The following is a 26,699-nucleotide window of genomic DNA, read 5'->3' on the forward strand; positions in this document are numbered from 1 at the left end:
CAAATGTGCTCAAAATGTGTTTAATTGCCCAGGATTCAGTATAAGTTTTTTTTTTTTTTTACCAGTATTATGATTCTGTTTTAATTTATTAAATTTTAATTTATTACTTATATTACACTTAAATTTGTAAATGTATATGCCTTACAAGAACTCGCTCTTACATAATAGATCATAATATCGTGTCAAAGCTACACTGTACTTCCTTACCCTATCGCTCATGTATACTTTATACTTTTTACACGTATTTGCTCTTTGTTATTAATACGACCTATTCTTATTTCCCTCTGCGTGTTCTGTCATCTGTCGTCTGTTGTTTGTTTACTTTTTATTTTCTTGATATATTGTTATTTGTGATGTAGCGTGTCCAAGTTATTTCCCTCGTGGATCGGTGCAGTTCATCTACAATATGTGCTGAATCTGTCTTCTTATTCTGAAAGTTCACGCTTCGCTGTCATTGGCCAAAAGGAGATGTGGGTGTGTATTTACATTTCACCCATCCATAATGAGAAATAACATGTTTCATTAGCGACAAACGGGTCTGCAACGATTCATTGACTAAAGGTGACTAATTGTCTATAGAAAGTAATCATATTTTAACCGTTGTGATTGTTCTCTGGACTGTACAGACCCTAAAATACACACAAATACGGTGGTATTATTAAACCTGTTATGATGAGGTGCTCGGACTTTTTCTGGATTTGTTCCTTTTCGTCCACGTCTGATAAAAGGAAACTGTCAAGCAGCTGGACGTGTTAGGGTTAAAAAAGGAAGCTTTAACCCACTTATTTTGAGTCAAGTCCAACACTCTCGGATGAAGAGGCCCAAAAATGAATGTTTAGTTAAATTAGCCCTAAAATGATTGTCAAAACCCAACAAATGCCCAAACTAGTATCAATCAGACCATCCTCCAGACACCAGCTTTACTCTTTCACATATTTAACACAGAAAATCGAGGCTGGATCTAAAATCTGATGTTCCTCTGATGTTTCCTGTGCAGAGCTGGAGTAAATCCGACTTCAGAGGCCAAAACTGCAGCGTCTCAGCTTCACAAAGAGTCCAGCCAAATGTTTGTACTCAAAAAGCGTTCAAGAACAAGCTCAGTTTGAAATGGGGCTCAGTTTAGTCAGGCGTCCTGGGACAAAAAGGCCCTTTTGATTAAAACGGTCAGATTTTCCTCATTAACACACTTTTAGTTTGTATCTCGACGCCTTTCAACCTTCATTTGGCTGATAATATATTGAAAAAGTCTAAAAGAATAACTTGGGTACGGTGCGATTGGACTTACATCACTGACGGCGTGACGAGCGGCTTTAGCGGCAATAATGGAGATGGCGTCAGGCTTCAGGTCGTAACCCTTGGCGATATGATCCAGCCAGGCCTGCTTGTAGTTTTTCTGAAATAACACGAAACACACATTTAGTACAACTGTTTGGTAAATGTTGTGCTTTCAATAGAGAATCAAACTATAAAACTACATTTATGTCTCTGTATAAACAAATATGTAGAGATAACTAGATGCAGCAACTAAAATGCCTGAAAAATATTTGACATTCATAAAAGGAAGGTTTGTAACGGAAACATATTGTGCATTATTTGGGTTTTTTTTTGCTTTAAAACTTGCTCTTTTACCTTTGTTTTAGCATCTTGTGTTTTAGAACTTAAAATAATGTCAGTCAGGCGTTCCCTCATCAGGATTTGGCAGTAGCGCTCCATCTACTGGCAGTAGGGGGAACTACCATGGGGATATAAGCACAAGCTAGCGTGCCCCGACACGCTAATGTAAACACACAGTTATAATTAACGCAATTTGATGATCGAAATGCTCCGAACGAATCTGGTGATGATTTATTGAGGTAAAAACAGCAAAGGACACCAGTGTTTTTATGAGGCTCAGAGAAGACGACTTGAAATGATATGTTTTTGATGGGAAAACATTCTAACATCGTAAAAGCCTAATAAAAGTACATTTTGCATAATACAGTATGTGTCCTTTAAGTTGCTGAATATGGTTTTCATTAAATTCAACATTTACTGCTAATAATTAACCCTTTGATGAGAAGAAATGTTGCTGTAAATATTAAACAGCTGTCACTTCTTACCCGTACTGTGCATACTGATGTACTACTACCGTATTTTTTCATAGTTTTGGCCGGGGTGCGACTTATACTTATATTTATACTTATATACTTATACTCCAGAGCGACTTATATGTGATATTATTTGTTATTTTCACACTTTTCCACATTTCATACTCCAGTGCAACTTATATATGTTTTTTTTCTTCTTTAAAGCATTTTGGGCTGGTGCCACTTATACTTTGGTAAATACGGTATGCATATTCTGGGCGTCACTTACGTTGCTCATGTTGTAGGCGTTGCATTTGGCCTGAAGAAACTCTGGGACGTCATGAGGCAGCGAGTATTTCTGATGGATCTCCTCCAGGCCTCTCTTGTAAAACAGCTACAAATACATAACAGAAGTATTAACGCCGTTCTCAACAAGGCGTGGCCCACGCATTTCCTACAAGATCAGGTTTAAAATGTTGTTGTTGGTCCCTACTGGGTAAATAACTTAAAAACAATAAAAAAAAAACATGAACAAAAGTTGAACATAAAATAGCTGAAGACAGAAAAAATTCACACTAGTATGTTTTTTACTCATGTGTAATTGTGTGTTTCACTGTTCAATTTCAAATACATTAACTTAATCTAATTTAATTTAATCTCATTGTGGTTTATGATGTGTTTTTGGCGACATATTGAATAAATAATAAAGACATATACACAGGCAATTCTCAAAATATTGAAAAAAATATTGGAAAAAACATTGAAAAAAATGTTGAAAAAAATGGTTTCTTGTTTTAATTGCTTGGATAATAGAAACATATATGTGCCCTGATCATAACATCGTGTAATAATTCACATAAATACGTTGGCAAATGTCAAAGCTTACGTCGCTCCTCTGCAGCTGGTTGACCTTGGCCTGCATCATGACGGGATGGTCATCGATGGCCGTGAAAGGAACCGTGTCCGGGTGCTGCCGGTACTTTTTCTGCACCAGACCAAGATTATACACGTGTTACACACCGTTTTATAACATGTAAATGACAAAGGGGGTTCGTTTATGGAGGTTACAATCACCTCGTTGAGGATTTCACCAGCCTTCTTGGCCGTCTCCACCTCCATCGAGCCAAAGGTCACCCAGGGCGCGCCCTTCACGTAGCTGTTGTAGTCAGATTTGTACTCATTCTGTGAAGAAAAACACAAATAAAGATACATTAGCAACATTCACTATTAAATGCATGTGAAAAGAAAGAATTAAATTGTTTTTTCAATCGATCAAACTGTATTTATATTGCACAGTTTGTACAAAATGGAATTCAAAGAAATGAAAAATACAATAAAATGAATATTAATGTTACTCTTAAAAATACTACTCCAAACCACATTTGAAAGAAACCCTACCAAACAATGATGTACCATAAGATATAGACAATTATTTGGGCTTACTAACTACATAATTAATACTTCCTCAAACTCTAACACCTTAATTAAGAGTTTAAAGCCTGAATCATTCATAATAAACTGCTAATTAAGTCTTTTAGTCATACTTTAGTTAGGCTAAGTAGTTAAAACACACACCTCTTCACTGTGTGTTCACTGTGTATATCTTATAAACATTCTTATAAGCATTATTATAAACTGAATGACCCGTTTGAATCATTTGTGTGACCAGGATGTGCTACTCACGTCGCTCTGGATGATGTTGGACTTCTTGGCCAGGTCCAGCAGAATACTGTCGGGGGGCATGAAGTAGTTACTGCTGATGCTCTTGTAGCCCGCCATGCTGGCAATGGCCTGGGACTTTTTGGCCGTTGTCAAGGCGATCATATCCAGAGGGGTGTGGTATTTGGTCTTGATCTTCTCATAGTCCTTGATGTACTCTTTCTGCAGTGGTAAAAGTAACGTTTATTATCACTGAAGCTCTGGAAATGCTTTAAATACTGGAATACATGACAGTGGCACGTTGTAAGAAAGTCATATTTAGTACTGCAATAACATCATTATTGCAATATTTAAATAAAATAAATAAAATAAATAAAATAAATAAAATAAATAAAATAAATAAAATAAATAAAATAAAATAAAATCAAATCAAATCAAATCAATCAAATCAATCAATCAATCAATCAATCAAATACATATAATATAATAAATGAAATACTTTTTATGCTTTATTATATTATTAGAAAAAACTAGTTAAATCACTTGCAAAAAGGATTTAAAATATTAATAAACATTTTAGGGCTATTGCGTTAGCCATTATTGCAATATCTACACGTTTTTGACATTATTGTTCATCCCAGGTACATAAACGACTTAAATGGACTTACGTTGCTCTGGATCTTTGCCACATGAACTGAATGCAAGATCTTCGGGTCGTCGTGGATGCTGAGCGCTCCGACCATATGCCCTCTGTTCTTCTCGTACTCCTTCTTGTATTTGACCTGGAAAAGGGCAAAAAAAAAAGGTAAACAATGGAAAGTATCAAAAAATGAAGAAAACGGCGACACGTACGTCACTGGCGATGTTGGTGTGGGCGCGGGCCGCAAGGATCGAAATCATGTCGCCCTTGATTTCAAACTTCTTGGCTTTAGACTTTTCCCAGTCATACTTGTAGCAATTCTGGGTGGAAAAAGCACAGAAATGTATGAAAAAAACCATGCCAAAGTATGGAGAAGGTAAATAAGCGAGGCGTATACTTACGTCGCTGAGGTTGTAGGCGTTTACTCTGGATTGGATGAAGAAGGGATAGTCTGGGGGAAGGCTGTTCTTGATCTTCATCTCCTCGTACTTCCGCTTGTAGTTCAGCTGCAAAGAAATAAAGGATTTAAGAAGACATATTACACGTTATTTCTTGGATATGGTAATACATTATAACGTTTGTAGATCAGGAACAGAAAAGGTTTATTGTCATTGAACACAGGTCGCAAACATAGGAACATTGTTTGCGGCGTCAGGTGCAACATAAAACAATGAATAATGAAATAATATTAATAGCAACGTCTATAGAGTCAAATTTGGCATGCATAAGTTAAGAATTTACTGATAAAATTAGGTAAAAAATTCAAAATGAACTTGGTATGTACACAGATATTTACACACACACAAAAGAAAATCATAGTTGTTGTTGTTGTACACCACAATATTAATCTAAAATAACTCAAATAAACAGCTGCATTGACTTCCTGTTCAGAGCTAATTCTCTGTCTCTTCATCGTGCTATTTCTCCGTAACAAGCACCAAATTGACTTTATTGACCTTCTGATTGCAACTTTTCACGTTGTCTACGCTCCAAAAGCTGGCGCTCGATGAAAAGGTGTGATGACGCTGTTTGGGACGTCACAATATCAAATTTGATTGTTTTGCGATTATTGTGGGAGAAAAACATCACGATTTAAACGATTATTAAGGCTTAAAGACTGTGACCAAACGACAGAAAAATCTTTAATTTTCCTTCATTCTCACGGTCTAAAACATACTATTCCTCAAGTTTGTGAGCGACGTTACAAAATCAAAAAACAACATACCGTATTTTCCGGACTATAAGTCGCACTTTTTCTCATAGTTTTGGCCGGGGTGCGACTTATACTTCTATTTATATTCTTATACTCCGGAGAGACTTATATGTGATATTATTTGTTATTTTCACACTTGCAACTGCATTTCTTACTCCAGTGCGACTTATATATTTTTTTTTCTTCTCTATTATGCATTTTTTGGCTGGTGCGACTTATAGTCCAGAAAATACAGTAATATAAAATGGGACAAAAATAGCCAGATAAAATGTTTTGGCTATATATTGAACAAAAAATACTTAAATTTGTTTCTAAAATTGTCGCAATGATTTTGGTTTGGTTCTTACGATTATATGTGACCTGAATAATCACAAATATCGATTAATCGTATAATCTTCATCCCTAGTCACTGCTTTAATACTGTTGTTTCCCAGTAGAGGTCGCCCTTGTCCTGAGCCCCCCGTCCCCCCGTTTTGACTGCTGACAGGTGCCCCCTCGCTGCTCCGGCCCCTCGCTCTGATCACAGGGTTTATTCCGGGCCGGGCTGAATGCTCCGTGCTATTTTTAACACACGGCGACGGCTCTGCGGTTTCCATGGCGCGCGCGGCGACAGCTGGGGGCGCTGTGCGGATGATCGGGCACATTTTGAGGTGGTGCGCATAACCAGGGGAAAACCATCAACTCTGTTAACGAGCGCGGGGCTGCCAGGCAACCAGAGAGGGCTGCTGGGAAAAAACGAATCCAACTGTAACGACGGCGATACCATTTGCCATCAAGGTTTTGATTGTAGGATTCTGCTATTTGTCTTCTTTTCCTTCTTCTTCTCATTTGTTTCTTATTCTTCTCATTTCCTTCTTTTTTTCCCTTTCTTCTTCTTCTCCTCCTTCTCCTTCTCCTTCTCCTTCTTCTCCTTCTCCTTCTCCTTCTCCTTCTCCTTCTCCTTCTCCTTCTCCTTCTCCTTCTTCTTCTTCTTCTTCTTCTTCTTCTTCTTCTTCTTCTTCTTCTTCTTCTTCTTCTTCTTCTTCTTCTTCTTCTTCTTCTTCTTCTTCTTCTTCTTCTTCTTCTTCTTCTTCTTCTTCTTCTTCTTCTTCTTCTTCTTCTTCTTCTTCTTCTTCTTCTTCTTCTTCTTCTTGCTTGTTCTGTGTCATTTATTGTTTGCAAAGCTAAATAATTGCAACTTTTGTGATAATCCTAATTGTGAAATGCACTTTTGGTTTGATTGCGATAAATCCTGCAGCCGTAGTACTTCACAAATACAATCATTATGCACTTTAATAACAGCACTTTCTTTAATATTACCATGTGGTCTTTTCATACCAGTTCTTATATAGATCAAGAACATTCTCAAACTATTGAATTATGTATTTTTCATAATCAACAGGATCTTGGACAGAAGTGGATTTGCCTAATTGTGCCTGTTTCGAGTGTTACTTGTTGCATATTCATGGTTTCCGCTTCCTGTTCGAGTACTTTTGTACCATTCAAAAGATTTTATATTTAGTTTTTTACATAGTCGTGGGCAGATGAAATAAGATGGATACAGCAGTTTAAAGACTTTTTAAAAAATTAAAAATGCTGAAAAAAGAACTAATTTGAAAAAAAAATCGAATGAAAAAGAAAATCTATCCACAATAAAGTCATATTTGTGCCCTTTTAATTGTCTTTTAATGTTAGATTGGCGAGAGATCTGGGCGGCAGTCGACGGCAGGGGCCTCGGCGACCAGATCTCCAGACACAGACTAACTCTGGGGACATGGAATGTCACCTCACTGGGGGGAAAGAGCCTGAGCTTGTGTGGGAGGTTGAGCGATACCGACTAGATATAGTCGGCCTCACCTCCACGCACAGTTTGGGCTCTGGAACCCATCTCCTCGAGAGGGGCTGGACGCTCCACTTCTCTGGTGTTGCCCGCGGGGAGAGGCGGCGGGCTGGTGTGGGCTTGCTTATAGCCCCTCAGCTCAGCCGCCACGTGTTGGAGTTTACCCCGGTGAACGAGAGGGTCGCGTCCCTCCGCCTTCGGGTGGGGGACAGGTCTCTCACTGTTGTGGCGGCCTACGGGCCGAACAGCAGTGCAGAGTACCCGGCCTTCTTGGAGTCCTTGGGAGGGGTACTGGACAGTGCACCGACCGGGGACTCCGTTGTTCTACTGGGGGACTTCAACGCCCACGTGGGCAATGACAGTGACACCTGGAGAGGGGTGATCGGGAAGAACGGCTTCCCCGATCTGAACCCGAGCGGTGTTCAGGTATTGGACTTCTGTGCTAACCACGGATTGTCCATAACGAACACCATGTTCAAGCACAAGGGTGTCCATCAGTGCACATGGCACCAGGACACCCTAGGCCGGAGGTCAATGATCGACTTTGTTGTCGTGTCATCAGACCTCCGGCCGCGTGTCTTGGACACTCGGGTGAAGAGAGGGGCAGAGTTGTCAACCGATCACCACCTGGTGGTGAGTTGGATCCGCTGGCGGAGGAGGAAGCCGGACAGACTTGGCAGACCCAAGCGCATTGTGAGGGTCTGTTGGGAACGTCTAGTGGAGCCCTCTGTCAGTAGGGTATTCAACTCGCACCTCCGGGAGAGCTTCTCCCATGTCCCGGGGGAGGTTGGGGACATTGAGTCCGAGTGGACCATGTTCTCCGCCTCCATTGTTGATGCGGTTGCTCGGAGCTGTGGTCGCAAGGTCTCCGGTGCCTGTCGTGGCGGCAACCCCCGAACCCGGTGGTGGACACCGGAAGTAAGGGATGCCGTCAGACTGAAGAAGGAGGCCTATCAGGCCACTCTGGCTTGTAGGTCTCCGGAGGTCATCGACGGGTATCGGCAGGCCAAGCGAGCCCTCTCCAGGTGGGTGGGGTGTCCTTGCCCCAAGTGGAGGAGTTCAAGTATCTCGGGGTCTTGTTCACAAGTGAGGGAAGGATGGAGCGTGAGATCGACAGGCGGATCGGTGCAGCGGCTGCAGTGATGCAGTCGCTGCATCGGACTGTTGTGGTAAAGAGGGAGCTGAGCCGAAAGGCAAAGCTCTCTATTTACCGGTCGGTCTACGTTCCTACCCTCACCTATGGTCATGAGCTTTGGGTAGTGACCGAAAGAACAAGATCGCGGATACAAGCGGTCGAAATGAGTTTCCTCCGCCGTGTGGCTGGGCGCTCCCTTAGAGATAAGGTGAGGAGCTCGGCCACACGGGGGGAGCTCGGAGTAGAGCCGCTGCTCCTCCACGTCGAGAGGAGCCAGCTGAGGTGGCTCGGGCATCTGTTCCGGATGCCTCCTGGGCGCCTCCCTCGGGAGGTGTTTCAGGCATGTCCCACCGGGAAGAGGCCCCGGGGAAGACCCAGGACACGCTGGAGAGACTATGTCTCTCGGCTGGCCTGGGAACGCCTCGGGATCCCCCCGGAGGGGTTAGAGGAAGTGTCTGGGGAGAAGGAAGTCTGGGAGTCCCTGCTCAGACTGCTGCCCCCGCGACCCGGCCCCGGATAAAGCGGCAGAAGATGGATGGATGGATGGATGGATGTTAGATTGGCCCGATATCATCTAAATATTATTGTCAGGATACTCAAAAAATTTAAACGAAATGTAAAAAAGCTTTGAGGCGTGTATTGCACATTTACTGTATTCTTGAATAGTGTACTGCAAATTGTGGACACATTTTACACTTTTGCTGCTTTTACATAACTCAATAAAAACCTTCGACCAAAAGAGCACAAAGTCTTAAAACACTTACGTCGCTCAGTTGTTTGCCGTTGACTAGCGCTTGCAACATGACGGGAGAATCTGTGACTTGAGTGAACTTCACTTTGTCCGGGTGTTTACGGTAAACTTTCTGCAAAACACACAGAAAAAACCCACAGATATTTAGCTATCGATTCTTATCATGACATAAAGATGTATAAAATGTAGGTAGGATTAAAGTGACTTACATCGCTACAGCCCTGGAGCTTCTTGGACACTTCGTACTCAGGCGTGATGGTTTGTGGGTAGAAACACCTTGTCTTGATGTCTTCATACTCTGCCTTGTATTGTTGCTGGAATGGAAAATGAGCAAATGTAAACACGCAATTCTACAATTTTATCTGCGCTTATGATTTTACCTCTTTTCTATTATTTGGTTGCGATTGAATGAGCTTCATTTGCGCTCTACAAACAAACTTACCTTGTCTTGCATCGACCTTTTTGTATCTTTTTGTACAATTTTCAGAAGGTAAAAACTTTTCAATCACTTGCTAAAAAAAACCTTCTCATTATTTAATCGGGGCACCAACAACTATTGTCACGATAACACAACAAATACATTGTGTTGATGAAACTAATTAAAATAGAGCTACAGCTGATACTAATAATCACATGTATAAAAATTATAAAATAATAATAAATATGTAGTTACATCGCTCAACTACTTGCTAAAAAAAATAAATATCATTGTTTAATCGGGGCACCAACAACTATTGTCACGATAACACAAAAAATAAATTGTGTTGCTGAAACTAATTCCAATAGAGCTACAACTGATAATAATAATCACATGTATAAAAACGCTAAAATAATAATAAATATGTAGTTACATCGCTCAACTACTTGCTAAAAAAAAACCTTCTCATTATTTAATCGGGGCACCAACAACCATTGTCATGATAACACAACAAATAAATTGTGTTGATGAAACTAATTCCAAAAGAGCTACAACTGACGATCATAATCACATGTATAAAAATGATAAAATAATAATAAATATGTAGTTACCTCGCTCTTCATGCCCTCGACTTTCTGGCAGTGAAGCATGAACACGTCCTCATAGCTGCCGATGTAGTGGCCCTTCACCTCCTCGTCGTACTTATCCTTGTAATGCGTCTGAAGGAAAACGCACAAAGTTTAGTCGTGTTCGAAACCGCCGTCTCTGCATCTCGTGTCGAAACGCTTACGTCTGAGAACTTCTTGAGAACCGAGTCCATTTGGAATTTGGGCGTGTCGCAGTAGTTGATGCTGGAACCTCTCGACTTTTCGTAGCTGGCTTTATAGACTTTCTGCAAGAAGAAAGTAAAAGAGTTTAAATAAAAACACAAAACATTCAAATCTGGTACAAATTCATGCATAATTGTCAAGATCGCATTAAGTATTCTGTCTAATTGTCTCGAGAACTTTTTCCCATTCAAAATAAATAAGATTGACTTTTAAATCGTCATTTTTAATCAAAAAAGTCCTAATTTCTCATTCTTTTGAAATCCACGGATAGAAAGATTCAACTAATGGATTCAAGTAATAAATAAATACATTGGATTGAATTGGATACGAAATATCTGTAGAAACTCTAATAACACTTTATACTTAAACTATCTTTAATAAAGCATGGACTTAATTTATAATGAACAGATGATTTATTAAGATTAAATCATGCTTAGTAACTATTTAATTGACACCATAACCCTAAATTCTTAAGAAGTGAGTGTAATTATAATAAAGTGGTGCCCCAATTCTGTATCAAAACATTAAAAAGCTTTAACTTCGATTTTCTCTTGAGGCTTTGTAAATGTCACATTATCTTGTCTTTAGTCAAATACAAGTGAACATATTTTCCTGTCCAATCCACAGCCGTAATTTTACACAATATTCATTGATCATAACTTTTAGGCGTTAAACAGAGCATGACATGTTTAGTGTTGTGTTTGGTTGTTGTGTGTCTCTGTTGTGTTTCTCTGTCGTGTGTCTCTGTTGTGTGTCTCTTGTGTGTCTCTGTCATGTGTCTCTGTCGAGTGTCTCTGTCGAGTGTCTCTGTCGTGTGTCTCTGTCGTGTGTCTCTGTCGTGTGTCTCTGTCGTGTGTCTCTGTCGTGTGTCTCTGTCGCGTATCTCTGTCGTGTGTCTCTGTCGTGTGTCTCTGTCGTGTGTCTCTGTCGTGTGTCTCTGTCGTGTGTCTCTGTCGTGTGTCTCTGTCGTGTGTCTCTGTCGTGTGTCTCTGTCGTGTTTCTCTGTCGTGTGTCTCTGTCGTGTGTCTCTGTTATGTGTCTCTGTTGTGTGTCTCTGTTGTGTGTCTCTGTTTTGTGTCTCTGTTGTGTGTCTCTGTCTTGTGTCTCTTGTGTGTCTCTGTTGTGTCTCTGTTGTGTGTCTCTGTTGTGTGTCTCTGTTGTGTGTCTCTGTCGTGTGTCTCTTGTGTGTCTCTTGTGTGTCTCTGTTGTGTGTCTCTGTTGTGTGTCTCTGTTGTGTGTCTCTGTCGTGTCTCTCTGTCGTGTGTCTCTGTCGTGTCTCTGTTGTGTGTCTCTGTTGTGTCTCTGTTGTGTCTCTCTGTTGTGTCTCTCTGTTGTGTCTCTCTGTCGTGTCTCTCTGTCGTGTGTCTCTGTTGTGTCTCTCTGTCGTGTGTCTCTGTTGTGTGTCTCTGTTGTGTGTCTCTGTTGTGTCTCTCTGTCGTGTGTCTCTGTCGTGGCTCTCTGTTGTGTCTCTCTGTTGTGTTTCTGTCGTGTGTCTCTGTTGTGTCTCTCTGTTGTGTTTCTGTCGTGTGTCTCTGTTGTGTCTCTCTGTTGTGTGTCTCTGTCGTGTGTCTCTTGTGTCTCTCTGTTGTGTCTCTCTGTTGTGTGTCTCTGTCGTGTGTCTCTTGTGTCTCTCTGTTGTGTCTCTCTGTTGTGTGTCTCTGTCGTGTGTCTCTTGTGTCTCTCTGTTGTGTCTCTCTGTTGTGTGTCTCTGTCGTGTGTCTCTTGTGTCTCTCTGTTGTGTCTCTCTGTTGTGTCTCTCTGTCGTGTCTCTCTGTCGTGTGTGTCCCGTGGCGTACGTCGCTGAGGATCGTCCCGGCGTAGCGTAGCTGTCGTAGGAGCGGGTTTTCTGTGGCGGGGAGCGTGTTGTAGTCGCACTTCATTTTCGTCTTCTCGTAGTCCTTCTTGTACTGCACCTGAGGACGAAGAACAAAGGACGGTTATTCGGCAGGTCGAAGGTCACGTGACGTCGCGTTGTTCCGAGCTGCACGGGGAAAACAGCCAGAGTTCGGCGGCTTCAATTGTGACTGTGAAAATGCCGATGTTTTGACTCGGTTTGTGGTTGATGACTGCGTAACATTTCTGGTGGAACGTGTGCCACCTGCTGGTCACTGGCTATCGCTAGGCCACGATCACAATGGGTCACGGTCGTTACTATATCGACTTATCGTCCAATACATTATGAATTTTCTTATCTTATCTCAGTTTTTGAGCTGTAAAGGGTTAATAAATAAGTCAGAAATAACCATCCATCCGACTCGAGACCCCCAGAGTCAAAATAAATGGACATCTGTTATCGTTTCAAGTTGTAAACCATCATAAAATGTATTAAAAATCAATTAAAATGAGGTTGAGCTGCTGAGTCAGGCTAACGTCATGGCCTCTTTTTACTACGTCCACGCAGTAAATCTATTCCTTTGTCTTCCTCTTGTCATCAGCATCCTTCTGCACATCAACTTAAAGTACAAAACATTGTGTCGCTAAAACGTTGACGTCATGACGATGAACAAAGAACAGAAACATCTTCAGCTCAGCCTTGGAAATAACATAAATACATTCATAAACAGATGTCGGTGTAATCCCTCATTTGTCCAGGCGTGTTCCATAGTAGAAAAAGCTTCAGTTGTAGTCATCTGGACTCAGTTAGAAAAAATAGACGTTTCTAGTAACTAAATACAAGTTCAGGACCACAGAGTGCCGTGCATCTCCATCTTGAAGCCTCTAATCACTCGTTTGAAGACGGTGAGGTGAAGATTTTAAGCAGGGAGAAAAGATGGTTTGAAAGAGGAGTCAAGGAAGCTATTTTTGTTTTAAAAAAAAAACCTTCTTTAAACAGAAACGGAGGTCTAAGGTTCAACCTGCCTGTAATCTACAATGGGATCCTGAACCCCTGGAGAGGTAGAGGACCAGGACCAGGACATTTAGATGCTAATCAGGTACTCAGGGTGGTTGAGCCAGGGTCTCACAAAGACAAAGAGGATTCTAATAGCCCATTAAGATTCTGAATAGGCTAGCTCGGTAGATACAAGGGGGAGTTTCTGTTGAAACAAACAACTCTTTCTACTTCAGGAAGGCTCCTCCCAATGGGCGGGTCTTACCACAGAACAGTATTAATATCAGAGTTCTCGACCTAAATTCTTTTATTGACAATGACTCTTGGATGAGAGTCCAGATGAAACAACTGAAGATTTTTTTCTACTATTCATAAACAGATGTATTTAAGATGTATTTAGAGCTATTGTATTGAGGTTAATCTGATCTAAAGATAACATTTTGTCGTAGAAGAATTATAAACTTAACTTTTATTGTAGCCAACAAAACAACTCTAAAAAAACACTATATTGACTATGATGTTGCTTCTTCTCAAATCTATAAATGCGGGTTTCACCTTTTCCCCATTCAAAAGAAATAATATTTAGTTTTAAATTGTTAATATCAATGAATAAAACGCTTATTTCTCATCATTTCCGCTTTAATTGCAATATTTCCGACACATTTCAGGCCGTTCTCACCTGCTTGTTTCCACATACGTGTTATTGCGTGCCTAGAACATTCCGCTGTATGGCATTACACTTGCATATCTCCATGGAGACAAGCAGCTGACAAACGCTATGCAGTGCACTTTTAAAGTACACAAGTATAGGAAATATCTGCAGAAGTTCTTTACAATAACTACACTTTAAATTGGCCTTAATAAAGCACGAACAAAGACGTAATTCAAATTAAATGGACACATAGTTTATTAAGAGTGGTTTAAGATTAGTGAATACTTAATTAATACTATCACTTGAATCATGAATGAAGTCTTTGTTCAAATCTATACTGTCTACCATGTTCTTGAATCAATAAAATATCAATAATACTACTTCAAAAATATGATAACAAAGTATCTACTGTTAGCCTTGAGTGGAAACAAAGAGGACAAAAGCACTGACTCATTTGGTGTCTTCTATATTAGAGAGAGTTGATAAAAATACTACTGCAGTACTCTGTCTATTTAAGTATTTGAGTATTTGGTGAGTGAGTACTTTACGTTTGTGTACTCACCTCGCTGGCGGTGATGCGAGCCTTCTTGTTCGTGTCGTAAAGGGGCGTCTGGGTTTGCATGAAATATATTTGGTCTTTTTCGTTTTCAAATTTCTGCGTATATTTCCGCTGCAGGAAGAAAAAAAACAGACACAGTTAAGTTAAAATATGTGTCATGGCGTATAAAATACACGGGTAACCGGACTTACTTGGCTGAGGTTCTCCATAGCGACGCGGGCGGTGGCCACGTCGAAGTACGGCGTCTCGCACCATTGTCCCCTCACGTTTTTATTGTAGTCCTCCCTGTACTTCAGCTGCAGAGGACAAATGCAGTTTGATTGATGAGTTTTGTGGCAGACGCACAGTTTTAGCATTGATCATAGTCACTAAAACCGTGTAGTATGTAGTAGTAGTAGTAGTAGTAGTAGTAGTAGTAGTAGTAGTAGTAGTAGTAGTAGTAGTAGTAGTAGTTAGTTTGTCGTGAAGATCAGACTTGAGGAGTTTTTCTTTGTAGTTTTTATCATAAAGTTCATTGGGAAATATTGCCTTCCTTTATGACAAGTTATACTACAGATTATTAGGCCCGAGCGCCACAAGCTGGCGAGAGGCCTATTAATCTCGTAAGGCCGTGCGAAGCACGGCTGCGAAAGTGCGCACGTAGTGCGCACGAAATCGAGCGCGAAGCGCTCGCCCACTTCCAAACACTCACTAACGCACTCCTTCACTCATGCACGCCCCGTGCATACTAATTAGTAGTAGGAAAATGGAACATTACCGTTGTAAACGGGCGAAGCCCGTGCAAAAGTGCGCACTAAACGAGCACTTTACATTGAGATGACGACCGCGAAGCGGTCGTCATCCCCATATAAAGCACTCATTTGCGCTAAGTAGCTCACGAATACGTTCCCCATCTCTTGCATGTTCCGTGCATATAAGCATGTAATGCAAAAATTGAACATTATTACTGTATAGAGGGCCAAAAACACAAAGTGGGCGGAGCCCACTCAAAATTAACGAAAGTACCCGTCAGTGACCAGGGACCCACACCATGAGGTAGGAAAGCGCGAGCGCTTTCCGAAAATGTATAGTTTATGATATTTGAAAAATGGGAAACATTGTTTTCGCATCGGAATATTATTAGGCCCGAGCGCCACAAGCTGGCAAGAGGCCTATTAATCTCGTAAGGCCGCGCACGAAATCAAGCGCAAAGCGCTCGCCCACTTCCAAACACTCACTAACGCACTCCTTCACTCACGCACGCCCCGTGCAGACTAATTAGTAGTAGGAAAATGGAACTTTACCGTTGTAAACTGGCGAAGCCCGTGCAAAAGTGCGCACTAAACGAGCACTTTAAATTGGGATGATGACCGCTTGGGATGATGACCGCGAAGCGGTCGTCATCCCCATATAAAGCACTCATTTGCGCTAAGTAGCTCACGAATACGTTCCCCATCTCTTGCATGTTCCGTGCATATAAGCATGTAATGCAAAAATTGAACATTATTACTGTATAGAGGACCAAAAACACAAAGTGGGCGGAGCCCACTCAAAATTAACGAAAGTACCCGTCAGTGACCAGGGACCCACACCATCAGGTAGGAAAGCGCGAGCTCTTTCCGAAAATGTATAGTTCATGATATTTGAAAAATGGGAAACATTGTTTTCGCATCGGAATATTATTCTTTCTTTCTTTCTTTCTTCTTCTTCTCGGGACCGACCCCCCTATTTTTCACCCAGTGAACATAGACGAAAAGTCACAAAAATTAGCACACCTCTAAAAATCGTGCCTCTCTACATTCTGGCTATTTCCTTTTTCTAAAATTTTAAAAATTGGCGCGTCAGCGCCCCCAAATGTACCAAAAATGCATTGAGAGATGGGAAATGACCCAAAAAAAATCTGATCGTAGAATCATGAAATTTGGCGCAGAGGTAGATGGTGACAAGAGAAGTAAAAAATATTATTACGGCAACGCCGTCCGCCCAACCAAATGTCGGCCATATTGCTTCAAAAATGGCTAAACATGACTTCGGAGTTTTTCCAAACGTCGTACTTTTACGAACTCCTCCCAGGGCGTTGGCCCTAAAAAGCTGAAATTTGGTGAAAATGCTACTGAGGAGTGGGACATCAAAAGTTATTCAAATTACATTGATACCTGTCAAGGTCTCTGAGCGGCGAAGCCGCAAACTTTAGCAAGAATTTCAGAAATCTCCCAAATTTAACATTTCTGCCGTTTGCGCAGATAAAGTCCGAATTGCGTCAAATTAGAATCAGTTGTTAAACTCTTTGCCCTAAACCTACTTGAAGTGAAATAAATTAATTTGGAGCCACAGCGCCCCCTACAGATTTTATATGGAGGTTAAATATTTAGTTTTGCGAAATTATATGAAATTTGACACACAACTCAATTTTGGCCCCATCAAAAAAGTCAATGAGACCCATGTCATAATTGTTATGGCGTTGCCGTAGCGATGACCAAAACCTCCCATGTTATTCCAATGGGGAAATCACCAGAACATGTTTACACTTCAGACTTTCACGAACTCCTCTTAGGGCGTTAGACATATTAACCTGAAATTTGGTGAGACTCATCTTCAGGGGTGGACCATCAAAAGATATCCACATTTTTATTCCAGAGTCACGGTGTCTGTGCGAATCTGTGCATTTTGCCAAGAATTCTAAATAAAATAGCTTTTTGATGGTAAAACAAAGGGGAGAAGATGTGACAGCGTCACAGATTCAGCAGTAGGCGTAATAAAAGGACAATTGGGGCACGTTAGCGCCCCCTCTTTTGCGGCGTGGCGGCGGCGTGGCGAGGGCCGATCATTGCCGCTTGCGGCTATATTTCTTTCTTCTTCTTCTTCTTCTCGGGACCAACCCCCCTATTTTTCACCCAGTGAACATTGACGAAAAGTCACAAAAATGTTCACACCTCTAAAAATCGTGCCTCTCCACATTCTGGCTATTTCCCTTTTCTAAAATAAAAAAAATTGGCGCGTCAGCGCCCCCAAATGTACCAAAAATGCATTGAGAGATGGGAAATGACCCAAAAAAAATCTGATCGTAGAATCATGAAATTTGGCGCAGAGGTAGATGGTGACAAGAGAAGTAAAAAATATTATTACGGCAACGCCGTCCGCCCAACCAAATGTCGGCCATATTGCTTCAAAAATGGCTAAACATGACTTCGGAGTTTTTCCAAACGTCGTACTTTTACGAACTCCTCCCAGGGCGTTGGCCCTAAAAAGCTGAAATTTGGTGAAAATGCTACTGAGGAGTGGGAAATCAAAAGTTATCCAAATTACATTGATACCTCTCACGGTCTCTGTGCGGCGAAGCCGCAAACTGTAGCTAGAATTTCAGAAATCTCCCATATTTAAAATTTCTGCCGTTTGCGCAGATAAAGTCCGAATTGCGTCAAATTAGAATCAGTTGTTAAACTCTTTGCCCTAAACCTACTTGAAGTGAAATAAATTCATTTGGCGCCACAGCGCCCCCTACAGATTTTATATGGAGGTTAAATGTTTAGTTTTGCGAAATTATATGAAATTTGACACACAACTCAATTTTGGCATCCCCATCAAAAAAGTCAATGAGACCCATGTCATAATTGTTATGGCGTTGCCGTAACGATGACCGAAACCTTTCATGTTATTCCAATGGGGAATTCGCCAGAACATGTTTACATTTTAGACTTTCACAAACTCCTCCCAGGGCGTTAGACATATAAACCTGAAATTTGGTGAGACTCATCTTCAGGACCATCAAAAGTTATCAACATTTTCATTCAAAGAGTCACGGTGTCTGTGCGGCAAAGCCGCACATTTTGCCAAGAATTCAAAATAAAATAGCTTTTTGATGGTAAAACAAAGGGGAGAAGATGTGACAGCGTCACAGATTCAGCAGTAGGCGTAATAAAAGGACAATTGGGGCGCGTTAGCGCCCCCTCCTCTTGCGGCGTGGCGGCGGTGTGGCGGCGGCGTGGCGAGGGCCGATCATTGCCGCTTGCGGCTATATTTATTATTATTATTATTATTATTATTATTATTATTATTATTATTATTATTATTATTATTATTATTATTATTATTATTATTATTATTATTATTATTATTATTATTATTATTATTATTATTATTATTATTATTATTATTATTATTATTATTATTATTATTATTAGTAGTAGTAGTAGTAGTAGTAGTAGTAGTAGTAGTAGTAGTAGTAGTAGTAGTAGTAGTAGTAGTAGTAGTAGTAGTAGTAGTAGTAGTAGTAGTAGTAGTAGTAGTAGTAGTAGTAGTAGTAGTAGTAGTAGTAGTAGTAGTAGTAGTAGTAGTAGTAGTAGTAGTAGTAGAATTATTATTACTCAAAGTGCTCTGGTCCGATGTGCATTTTGAAGCCGATATCGGTCTCGTTTCTGGGGTCGATAACCGATATTTGACATTATCTATAAAAAAAAATGTAATCTATAGCAAGGCCCAAAACGTATGTGTGCAGGATTTAACTTTTCACTTTTGTAAATATACTAACGTAATGTATTAATTTGGGATATGAAACAATTTGTCGTGCAATTGTGCAAACATACAGCCAACGTTTAAACACAAATGTTGCTATTTAGGCCCGAGCGCCACAAGCTGGCGAGAGGCCTATTAATCTCGTAAGGCCGTGCGAAGCACGGCTGCGAAAGTGCGCACGTAGTGCGCACGAAATCGAGCGCGAAGCGCTCGCCCACTTCCAAACACTCACTAACGCACTCCTCCACTCATGCACGCCCCGTGCATACTAATTAGTTGTAGGAAAATGGAACATTACCGTTGTAAACGGGCGAAGCCCGTGCAAAAGTTCGCACTAAACGAGCACTTTACATTCGCGGTCGTCATCCCCATATAAAGCACTCATTTGCGCTAAGTAGCTCACGAATACGTTCCCCATCTCTTGCATGTTCCGTGCATATAAGCATGTAATGCAAAAATTGAACATTATTACTGTATAGAGGGCCAAAAACACAAAGTGGGCGGAGCCCACTCAAAATTATCGAAAGTACCCGTCAGTGACCAGGGACCCACACCATGAGGTAGGAAAGCGCGAGCGCTTTCCGAAAATGTATAGTTTATGATATTTGAAAAATGGGAAACATTGTTTTCGCATCGGAATATTATTCTTTCTTTCTTTCTTTCTTTCTTCTTCTTCTCGGGACCAACCCCCCTATTTTTCACCCAGTGAACATTGACGAAAAGTCACAAAAATTTGCACACCTCTAAAAATCGTGCCTCTCTACATTCTGGCTATTTCCCTTTTCTAAAATAAAAAAAATTGGCGCGTCAGCGCCACCAAATGTACCAAAAATGCATTGAGAGATGGGAAATGACCCAAAAAAAATCTGATCGTAGAATCATGAAATTTGGCGCAGAGGTAGATGGTGACAAGAGAAGTAAAAAATATTATTACGGCAACGCCGTCCCCCGAACCAAATGTCGGCCATATTGCTTCAAAAATGGCTAAACATGACTTCGGAGTCTTTCCAAACGTCGTACTTTTGCGAACTCCTCCCAGGGCGTTGGCCCTAAAAAGCTGAAATTTGGTGAAAATGCTACTGAGGAGTGGGACATCAAAAGTTATCCAAATTACATTGATACCTCTCACGGTCTCTGTGCGGCGAAGCCGCAAACTGTAACTAAAATTTCAGAAATCTCCCATATTTAAAATTTCTGCCGTTTGCGCAGATAAAGTCCGAATTGCGTCAAATTAGAATCAGTTGTTAAACTCTTTGCCCTAAACCTACTTGAAGTGAAATAAATTCATTTGGCGCCACAGCGCCCCCTACAGATTTTATATGGAGGTTAAATGTTTAGTTTTGCGAAATTATATGAAATTTGACACACAACTCAATTTTAGCATCCCCATCAAAAAAGTCAATGAGACCCATGTCATAATTGTTATGGCGTTGCCGTAACGATGACCGAAACCTCCCATGTTATTCCAATGGGGCCAGAACATGTTTACACTTTAGACTTTCACAAACTCCTCCCAGGGCGTCAGCCCTATTAACCTGAAATTTGGTGAGACTCATCTTCAGGACCATCAAAAGTTATCCACATTTTCATTCAAAGAGTCACGGTGTCTGTGCGGCAAAGCCGCACATTTTGCCAAGAATTCAAAATAAAATTGCTTTTTGATGGTAAAACAAAGGGGAGAACATGTGACAGCGTCACAGATTCAGCAGTAGGCGTGATAAAAGGACAATTGGGGCGCGTTAGCGCCCCCTCCTCTTGCGCCGTGGCGGCGGTGTGGCGGCGGCGTGGCGAGGGCCGATCATTGCCGCTTGCGGCTATATTTAGGCCCGAGCGCCACAAGCTGGCGAGAGGCCTATTAATCTCGTAAGGCCGTGCGAAGCACGGCTGCGAAAGTGCGCACGTAGTGCGCACAAAATCGAGCGCGAAGCGCTCGCCCACTTCCAAACACTCACTAACGCACTCCTCCACTCATGCACGCCCCGTGCATACTAATTAGTTGTAGGAAAATGGAACATTACCGTTGCAAACGGGCGAAGCCCGTGCAAAAGTTCGCACTAAACGAGCACTTTACATTGGGATGACGACCCCATATAAAGCACTCATTTGCGCTAAGTAGCTCACGAATACGTTCCCCATCTCTTGCATGTTCCGTGCATATAAGCATGTAAGGCAAAAATTGAACATTATTACTGTATAGAGGGCCAAAAACACAAAGTGGGCGGAGCCCACTCAAAATTATCGAAAGTACCCGTCAGTGACCAGGGACCCACACCATGAGGTAGGAAAGCGCGAGCGCTTTCCGAAAATGTATAGTTTATGATATTTGAAAAATGGGAAACATTGTTTTCGCATCGGAATATTATTCTTTCTTTCTTTCTTCTTCTTCTCGGGACCAACCCCCCTATTTTTCACCCAGTGAACATTGACGAAAAGTCACAAAAATTTGCACGCCTCTAAAAATCGTGCCTCTCTACATTCTGGCTATTTCCCTTTTCTAACATTAAAAAAATTGGCGCGTCAGCGCCCCCAAATGTACCAAAAATGCATTGAGAGATGGGAAATGACCCAAAAAAAATCTGATCGTAGAATCATGAAATTTGGCGCAGAGGTAGATGGTGACAAGAGAAGTAAAAAATATTATTACGGCAACGCCGTCCGCCCAACCAAATGTCGGCCATATTGCTTCAAAAATGGCTAAACATGACTTCGGAGTTTTTCCAAACGTCGTACTTTTACGAACTCCTCCCAGGGCGTTGGCCCTAAAAAGCTGAAATTTGGTGAAAATGCTACTGAGGAGTGGGACATCAAAAGTTATCCAAATTACATTGATACCTCTCACGGTCTCTGTGCGGCGAAGCCGCAAACTGTAGCTAGAATTTCAGAAATCTCCCATATTTAAAATTTCTGCCGTTTGCGCAGATAAAGTCCGAATTGCGTCAAATTAGAATCAGTTGTTAAACTCTTTGCCCTAAACCTACTTGAAGTGAAATAAATTCATTTGGCGCCACAGCGCCCCCTACAGATTTTATATGGAGGTTAAATGTTTAGTTTTGCGAAATTATATGAAATTTGACACACAACTCAATTTTAGCATCCCCATCAAAAAAGTCAATGACTCATGTCATAATTGTTATGGCGTTGCCGTAACGATGACCGAAACCTTTCATGTTATTCCAATGGGGAAATCGCCAGAACATGTTTACACTTTAGACTTTCACAAACTCCTCCCAGGGCGTCAGCCCTATTAACCTGAAATTTGGTGAGACTCATCTTCAAGACCATCAAAAGTTATCCACATTTTCATTCAAAGAGTCACGGTGTCTGTGCGGCAAAGCCGCACATTTTGCCAAGAATTCAAAATAAAATTGCTTTTTGATGGTAAAACAAAGGGGAGAAGATGTGACAGCGTCACAGATTCAGCAGTAGGCGTAATAAAAGGACAATTGGGGCGCGTTAGCGCCCCCTCCTCTTGCGGCGTGGCGGCGGTGTGGCGGCGGCGTGGCGGCGGCGTGGCGAGGGCCGATCATTGCCGCTTGCGGCTATATTTTTGAATTCTTTTTTAACACATTTTTCACTAAATCTGATGCTCTGAGGATACACTGGGAATGACATAGTGACCAATAGAGACTGGGACAGCGCAGAATATAATAAAGTGTGCCAAATATCTGCAAAATTCTCAATATCGGACTCATACGTTAGGTCTTGGAAAACCCTCCGATATCACAATACCTACAGTACAACATATCAACCATCCTTATTTCATACGATGGACTCTTATAGAACTAAGCGATGCCTCATTAGCTGCACCGCTTTCGACTTCCCGAGACAGTTGTTTCTTTGTCAGAGTGAGAGAAGGGACTCGGCGGGCGGGGCTAACGGTCGCTACAGCCCGAAGAAAATCTTAAAATCCCTGTCGATAACATGAACAAAGTCATCTTTTTATATCCTCGTCGCATATGTGTCCGTGTGTCGCTGGGAATAGTCGGGGGGAAAGCTATTGTTGGCCTCACGCGCTCGGCCCAGTGGGTTTAAAGGGGGCAGTCGTATGTGAAGGGAGCAGGTGGTGGTTACGCTTTGGTTTTCCCCTCGATATTTCAATAGGTCGACGTATGGAAAAAATAACGATGCGCGCGGCCAGATAAACATTAAAGTTGTTTCATTATCTGCTAAGAACGGCCGTCACTGTTACGTAAACCCAGAGTTTAGTCCGATTAGGTCTTAGGAAGTCCCATCGTTGCATCAGGAAGGCCAGCGAGATCCGGAAACGCGCCCACCAGACTGTGAATCGGGACGAGGGGGCGCGCCAACTCTCTCGCACTCGCCATACAGTTCTGAAGACGGACGCCGCTGTCGCTCTACTGCTCCAAGTCAGAAGAAAAAGCACCAAAATCGGTTTAATCGGCGGACCGAAACACCAGTGAGGAAGGTGGCAGAGCGCAACCCAAACTGTCACGGTAAAGGACACTAAAACACACGTCTGGCTCTAAGAAACGACTAAAGGCCAGAGTTTACATGTCGCTCAGCTTGAGGAATCGCTCGTATTTATCAGATTGGTTTACTCAACGCCTGTTAAATGCATAACTTAGCATGTGTCCTGCTTTGTTTACATCCAGGTCTGAGAATGCTACTGTAAACAGAAGGTAGGTTGCATCGTGTCCGCTTCCCTTGTAACGCTTCAAACTGAAAATGGCTTCGGTTGGCCATCAAAATGTGTCGATTTCTAAAACATCGTCCAGAAGTTTGAAACCTTTTCTACCAAGAGATCTAGCCAAACATTCTTGTAAAAACATATACGCATTACTGTATTCCAGCACTTCTGAATCCTTCTGTTACACGTTCACACACCTTTTGCTAACTCGCTCTACAGTATATATGAGTGTGTAAATACTATGATCATTATTCGAGCCTATAAATGCGTTCGCAAATCCGGGAACTTGTACAGTAGCAACCGAGTCCGCCATTTTGAAAGGGGCATCGCTCTGTTGTCAGACCAAGGAAGGAGAGCTTTGTCGTGTACCTCAGTTTGTCGTTATCGTCTAAAGAATCAAAGTATTCGTAGCACATTAAGCCGTAGAAAAGGATGCAGTTGTGGTGGTTTACATATATATCGCGTGCCCCTTTCAAAATGGCTGCTATGGGGAAGTCCCGGATGTATGACGTCCCCGTGAACGCATGTATAGAGCCGTGTTAGTCCTGATGTGGGCTTGGGTTGGTCCTGTCTTAGTCCTTTCATTTCGGCTTTAGTCCTCGTTTAGTCCCAATTCGGATGCGGCGAACGTGCATGTGGGACCCGTATTCTACTGTTGTTTCAGTCTTTGGGTCTGCGTTCAGTCTCAGTTTCGATGTGGCGCGTGCAAGTCTGAGACACCGGTGGAATGAAACGACAAAGGTGGCGTTTTCCCTTACATCACTGCGCTGGTCAGCCGCTTTCCGGGCCAGTTCCACTTCGGGGGGATCGGCCAGCGAGGTGTACTTGGCTTTGCGTTGGTCATGACCCTTCTTGTAGTGCACCTGCGGACAAGCAAACACACACATTTACTACTGTTAGCCATCGCTCAATAGACGCCGCCGTTTGACCCGAATCCGTTGTCTTATAGCGGCCATTTCGTGTCTTCCGTCACATCAGCAGAAATGTAATAGTCTTTGAGGAAAATGGGGCCGTTTAATTGCTTTGAGTGGAAATGGCGACATACGACACGTCTGATTCAGCACGAACCGACGGACTGTGGAGACGCGGTAAAAGCTAAGCAGAAAATGTGCTAAGCTAAGTTGTTTTGCCACGTTAAGAGCAGATAATGCCTTGGGTTCAAACTCGACTTAGATACTACTGGGTGGCCTCTATACTCGATAACGATTTCCATACCACATTGATATAAAAAAAAAGAAGGAAAAAAAACACTCTTTTTTTTTTTTTTTTTTTTTTAAATTTACAATAATTTTCAACACAAAATAATAGTAATCTCTTTATTTTACCATGTGGTCCAATAAAAAGGCTGGTAAAGGTCGAACAATTTTCAGTATATTTGTTAAAAAATGGTATCTAGTTTCTTCTCAAATTATTTATTCGTTTAAATTTTACTTCATTTGTTTCGCTCTGGTCTAGTTTCGATACTAGTTTTAGTATCAGCTGTATGAGTTTTTCTATACTTTTGACAACAAGCAACTGATTCTATCATATCTATGTTGTAAGCACATGATTTTGCACAACATTTCAATAAATTTAAGAAATTACCATTAAAACCTCATAATTATATTTATGAAGTTTTGTTTTTTTAATCTAACATTAAGTACGATATAAATCTCTTTCTTTTTTATTTTATTTACCATATGGACCACCCGAATGCTAAATAATAATAAACATAACAGTTCCTTAAAGTGCGTATGACAGATTTTCACAATTTTCTCATTTTGATTTTATTTACTGTATTTATTTATACCTGTTGTACGTATAAATTAAAAGTTTACACCAATCGAGTAGGTATTTTCGAAGAAAACGTAAAATCTGTAGAAAATGACAGGAAGTGACACTAGGCTCATTCCTGTCTTTCCCCAGTTTTTGCAAAATTTACAGAAAATAACTACTTTTTTGACTCATTAATTCAACAAAATAAAGTTGCTCTCACATAATTTCAATTTGTCAAAAAAAAAAGAGAAAAGTGACATCAAAAGAGTTTTTCCACAGTGTTTGCTGGGTAATTTCCTGGTGTGATGTCATCAATTACAAACAGGAAGTTAAACTATAAACCTAAAAAAATGTGCTATTCTGTAATAATTTTTTTTAACAATTTTTAGCAAAATTCAGAATATATTTATCTTAACTGCATTTTAGTTCAATGAGTCGTCTGACCTGTAGGGGGCGCTTTAAGTTACATTAGAGCTGCCATAACGTTATATCGACATAGAATAAAAACAAGCCAAAAATAGTCTTTTCTTTAAATTACAGCACATATAGAGAGATTGTTTTAACCTATTTCCACTGTTTGTGGTGTTGGATTGTGACATTATATTGCGTATTGTGGCCTCGTTGTGGGAGGGGTCAGTCACGTTTTACTCACATCGCTGAGGACCTCCTGGGCCTTGGCCACTCTGCGCAGCTCGGGGCTGTCGCTGTACGGGTAGAACATGGTCTTCTCCTCGTTCCAGTCCTCGCAGTATCGTTTCTGACGGAGACGACAAAGAGGTCACACACAAGAAGAAAGCCTTTTCTGCGATTTTCAGCTTCTTTTTGCACCGTACAAACGCCGTATACAAGCGTTAAAAGACGACAGAGGTGGAGGATGTACATCGAAAAACATATAATATCGCTATTGTTGTTTTGGAGGTGAGAACAGTTTGAATATCAAGTGTATCGTCACTAATTTAAGCAATTTTTAAAAAAAACATGAAAAAAGTGATAGAAATGTTTAGTTTAATCCTCCAACAACAAGTGATATTTCTGCTTTTTAACTTCCATATTTTGTGTGATATTTGAATCCCAACAAAGAGATTTACAGACACATTTTAACACATTAAAGCGTTAAAATATCATCGGAATATTGTCATTGAGACAGAAATAATGCAAAAAATTATAAGAGCTGTAAATTTTTTTCAGTATTATTATTTGAATTCCGGTATTTTATGACAGACATTTTAATTC

At 41.2% G+C, this 26,699-nt stretch overlaps 1 protein-coding gene across 26 annotated transcripts in view; it reads right to left on the minus strand.

The window, feature by feature from the left end:
* Positions 1–26,699, minus strand: part of neb (nebulin) — a 161,380-nt gene that overhangs the window by 119,105 nt on the left and 15,576 nt on the right. For all 26 annotated transcript variants that reach the window (XM_072445216.1, XM_072445241.1, XM_072445236.1 and 23 more), the window contains 17 exons: positions 26,119–26,223; positions 24,470–24,574; positions 14,764–14,868; positions 14,576–14,683; positions 12,328–12,444; positions 10,492–10,593; positions 10,313–10,420; positions 9,493–9,597; positions 9,297–9,395; positions 4,767–4,871; positions 4,578–4,685; positions 4,394–4,507; positions 3,750–3,947; positions 3,141–3,248; positions 2,953–3,051; positions 2,356–2,460; positions 1,286–1,393 (listed from right to left, as the gene is read on the minus strand). In XM_072445216.1, the coding sequence (XP_072301317.1) occupies positions 1,286–1,393; positions 2,356–2,460; positions 2,953–3,051; positions 3,141–3,248; positions 3,750–3,947; positions 4,394–4,507; positions 4,578–4,685; positions 4,767–4,871; positions 9,297–9,395; positions 9,493–9,597; positions 10,313–10,420; positions 10,492–10,593; positions 12,328–12,444; positions 14,576–14,683; positions 14,764–14,868; positions 24,470–24,574; positions 26,119–26,223 (1,899 nt within the window). The remainder of the gene's footprint in view (positions 1–1,285; positions 1,394–2,355; positions 2,461–2,952; positions 3,052–3,140; positions 3,249–3,749; positions 3,948–4,393; positions 4,508–4,577; positions 4,686–4,766; positions 4,872–9,296; positions 9,396–9,492; positions 9,598–10,312; positions 10,421–10,491; positions 10,594–12,327; positions 12,445–14,575; positions 14,684–14,763; positions 14,869–24,469; positions 24,575–26,118; positions 26,224–26,699) is intronic.

Source organism: Eucyclogobius newberryi, unplaced genomic scaffold (assembly GCF_026437365.1).
Source record: "Eucyclogobius newberryi isolate DKJ021-1_F unplaced genomic scaffold, fEucNew1.0.hap1 SCAF_14, whole genome shotgun sequence".
Lineage (NCBI taxonomy): Eukaryota > Metazoa > Chordata > Actinopteri > Gobiiformes > Gobiidae > Eucyclogobius > Eucyclogobius newberryi.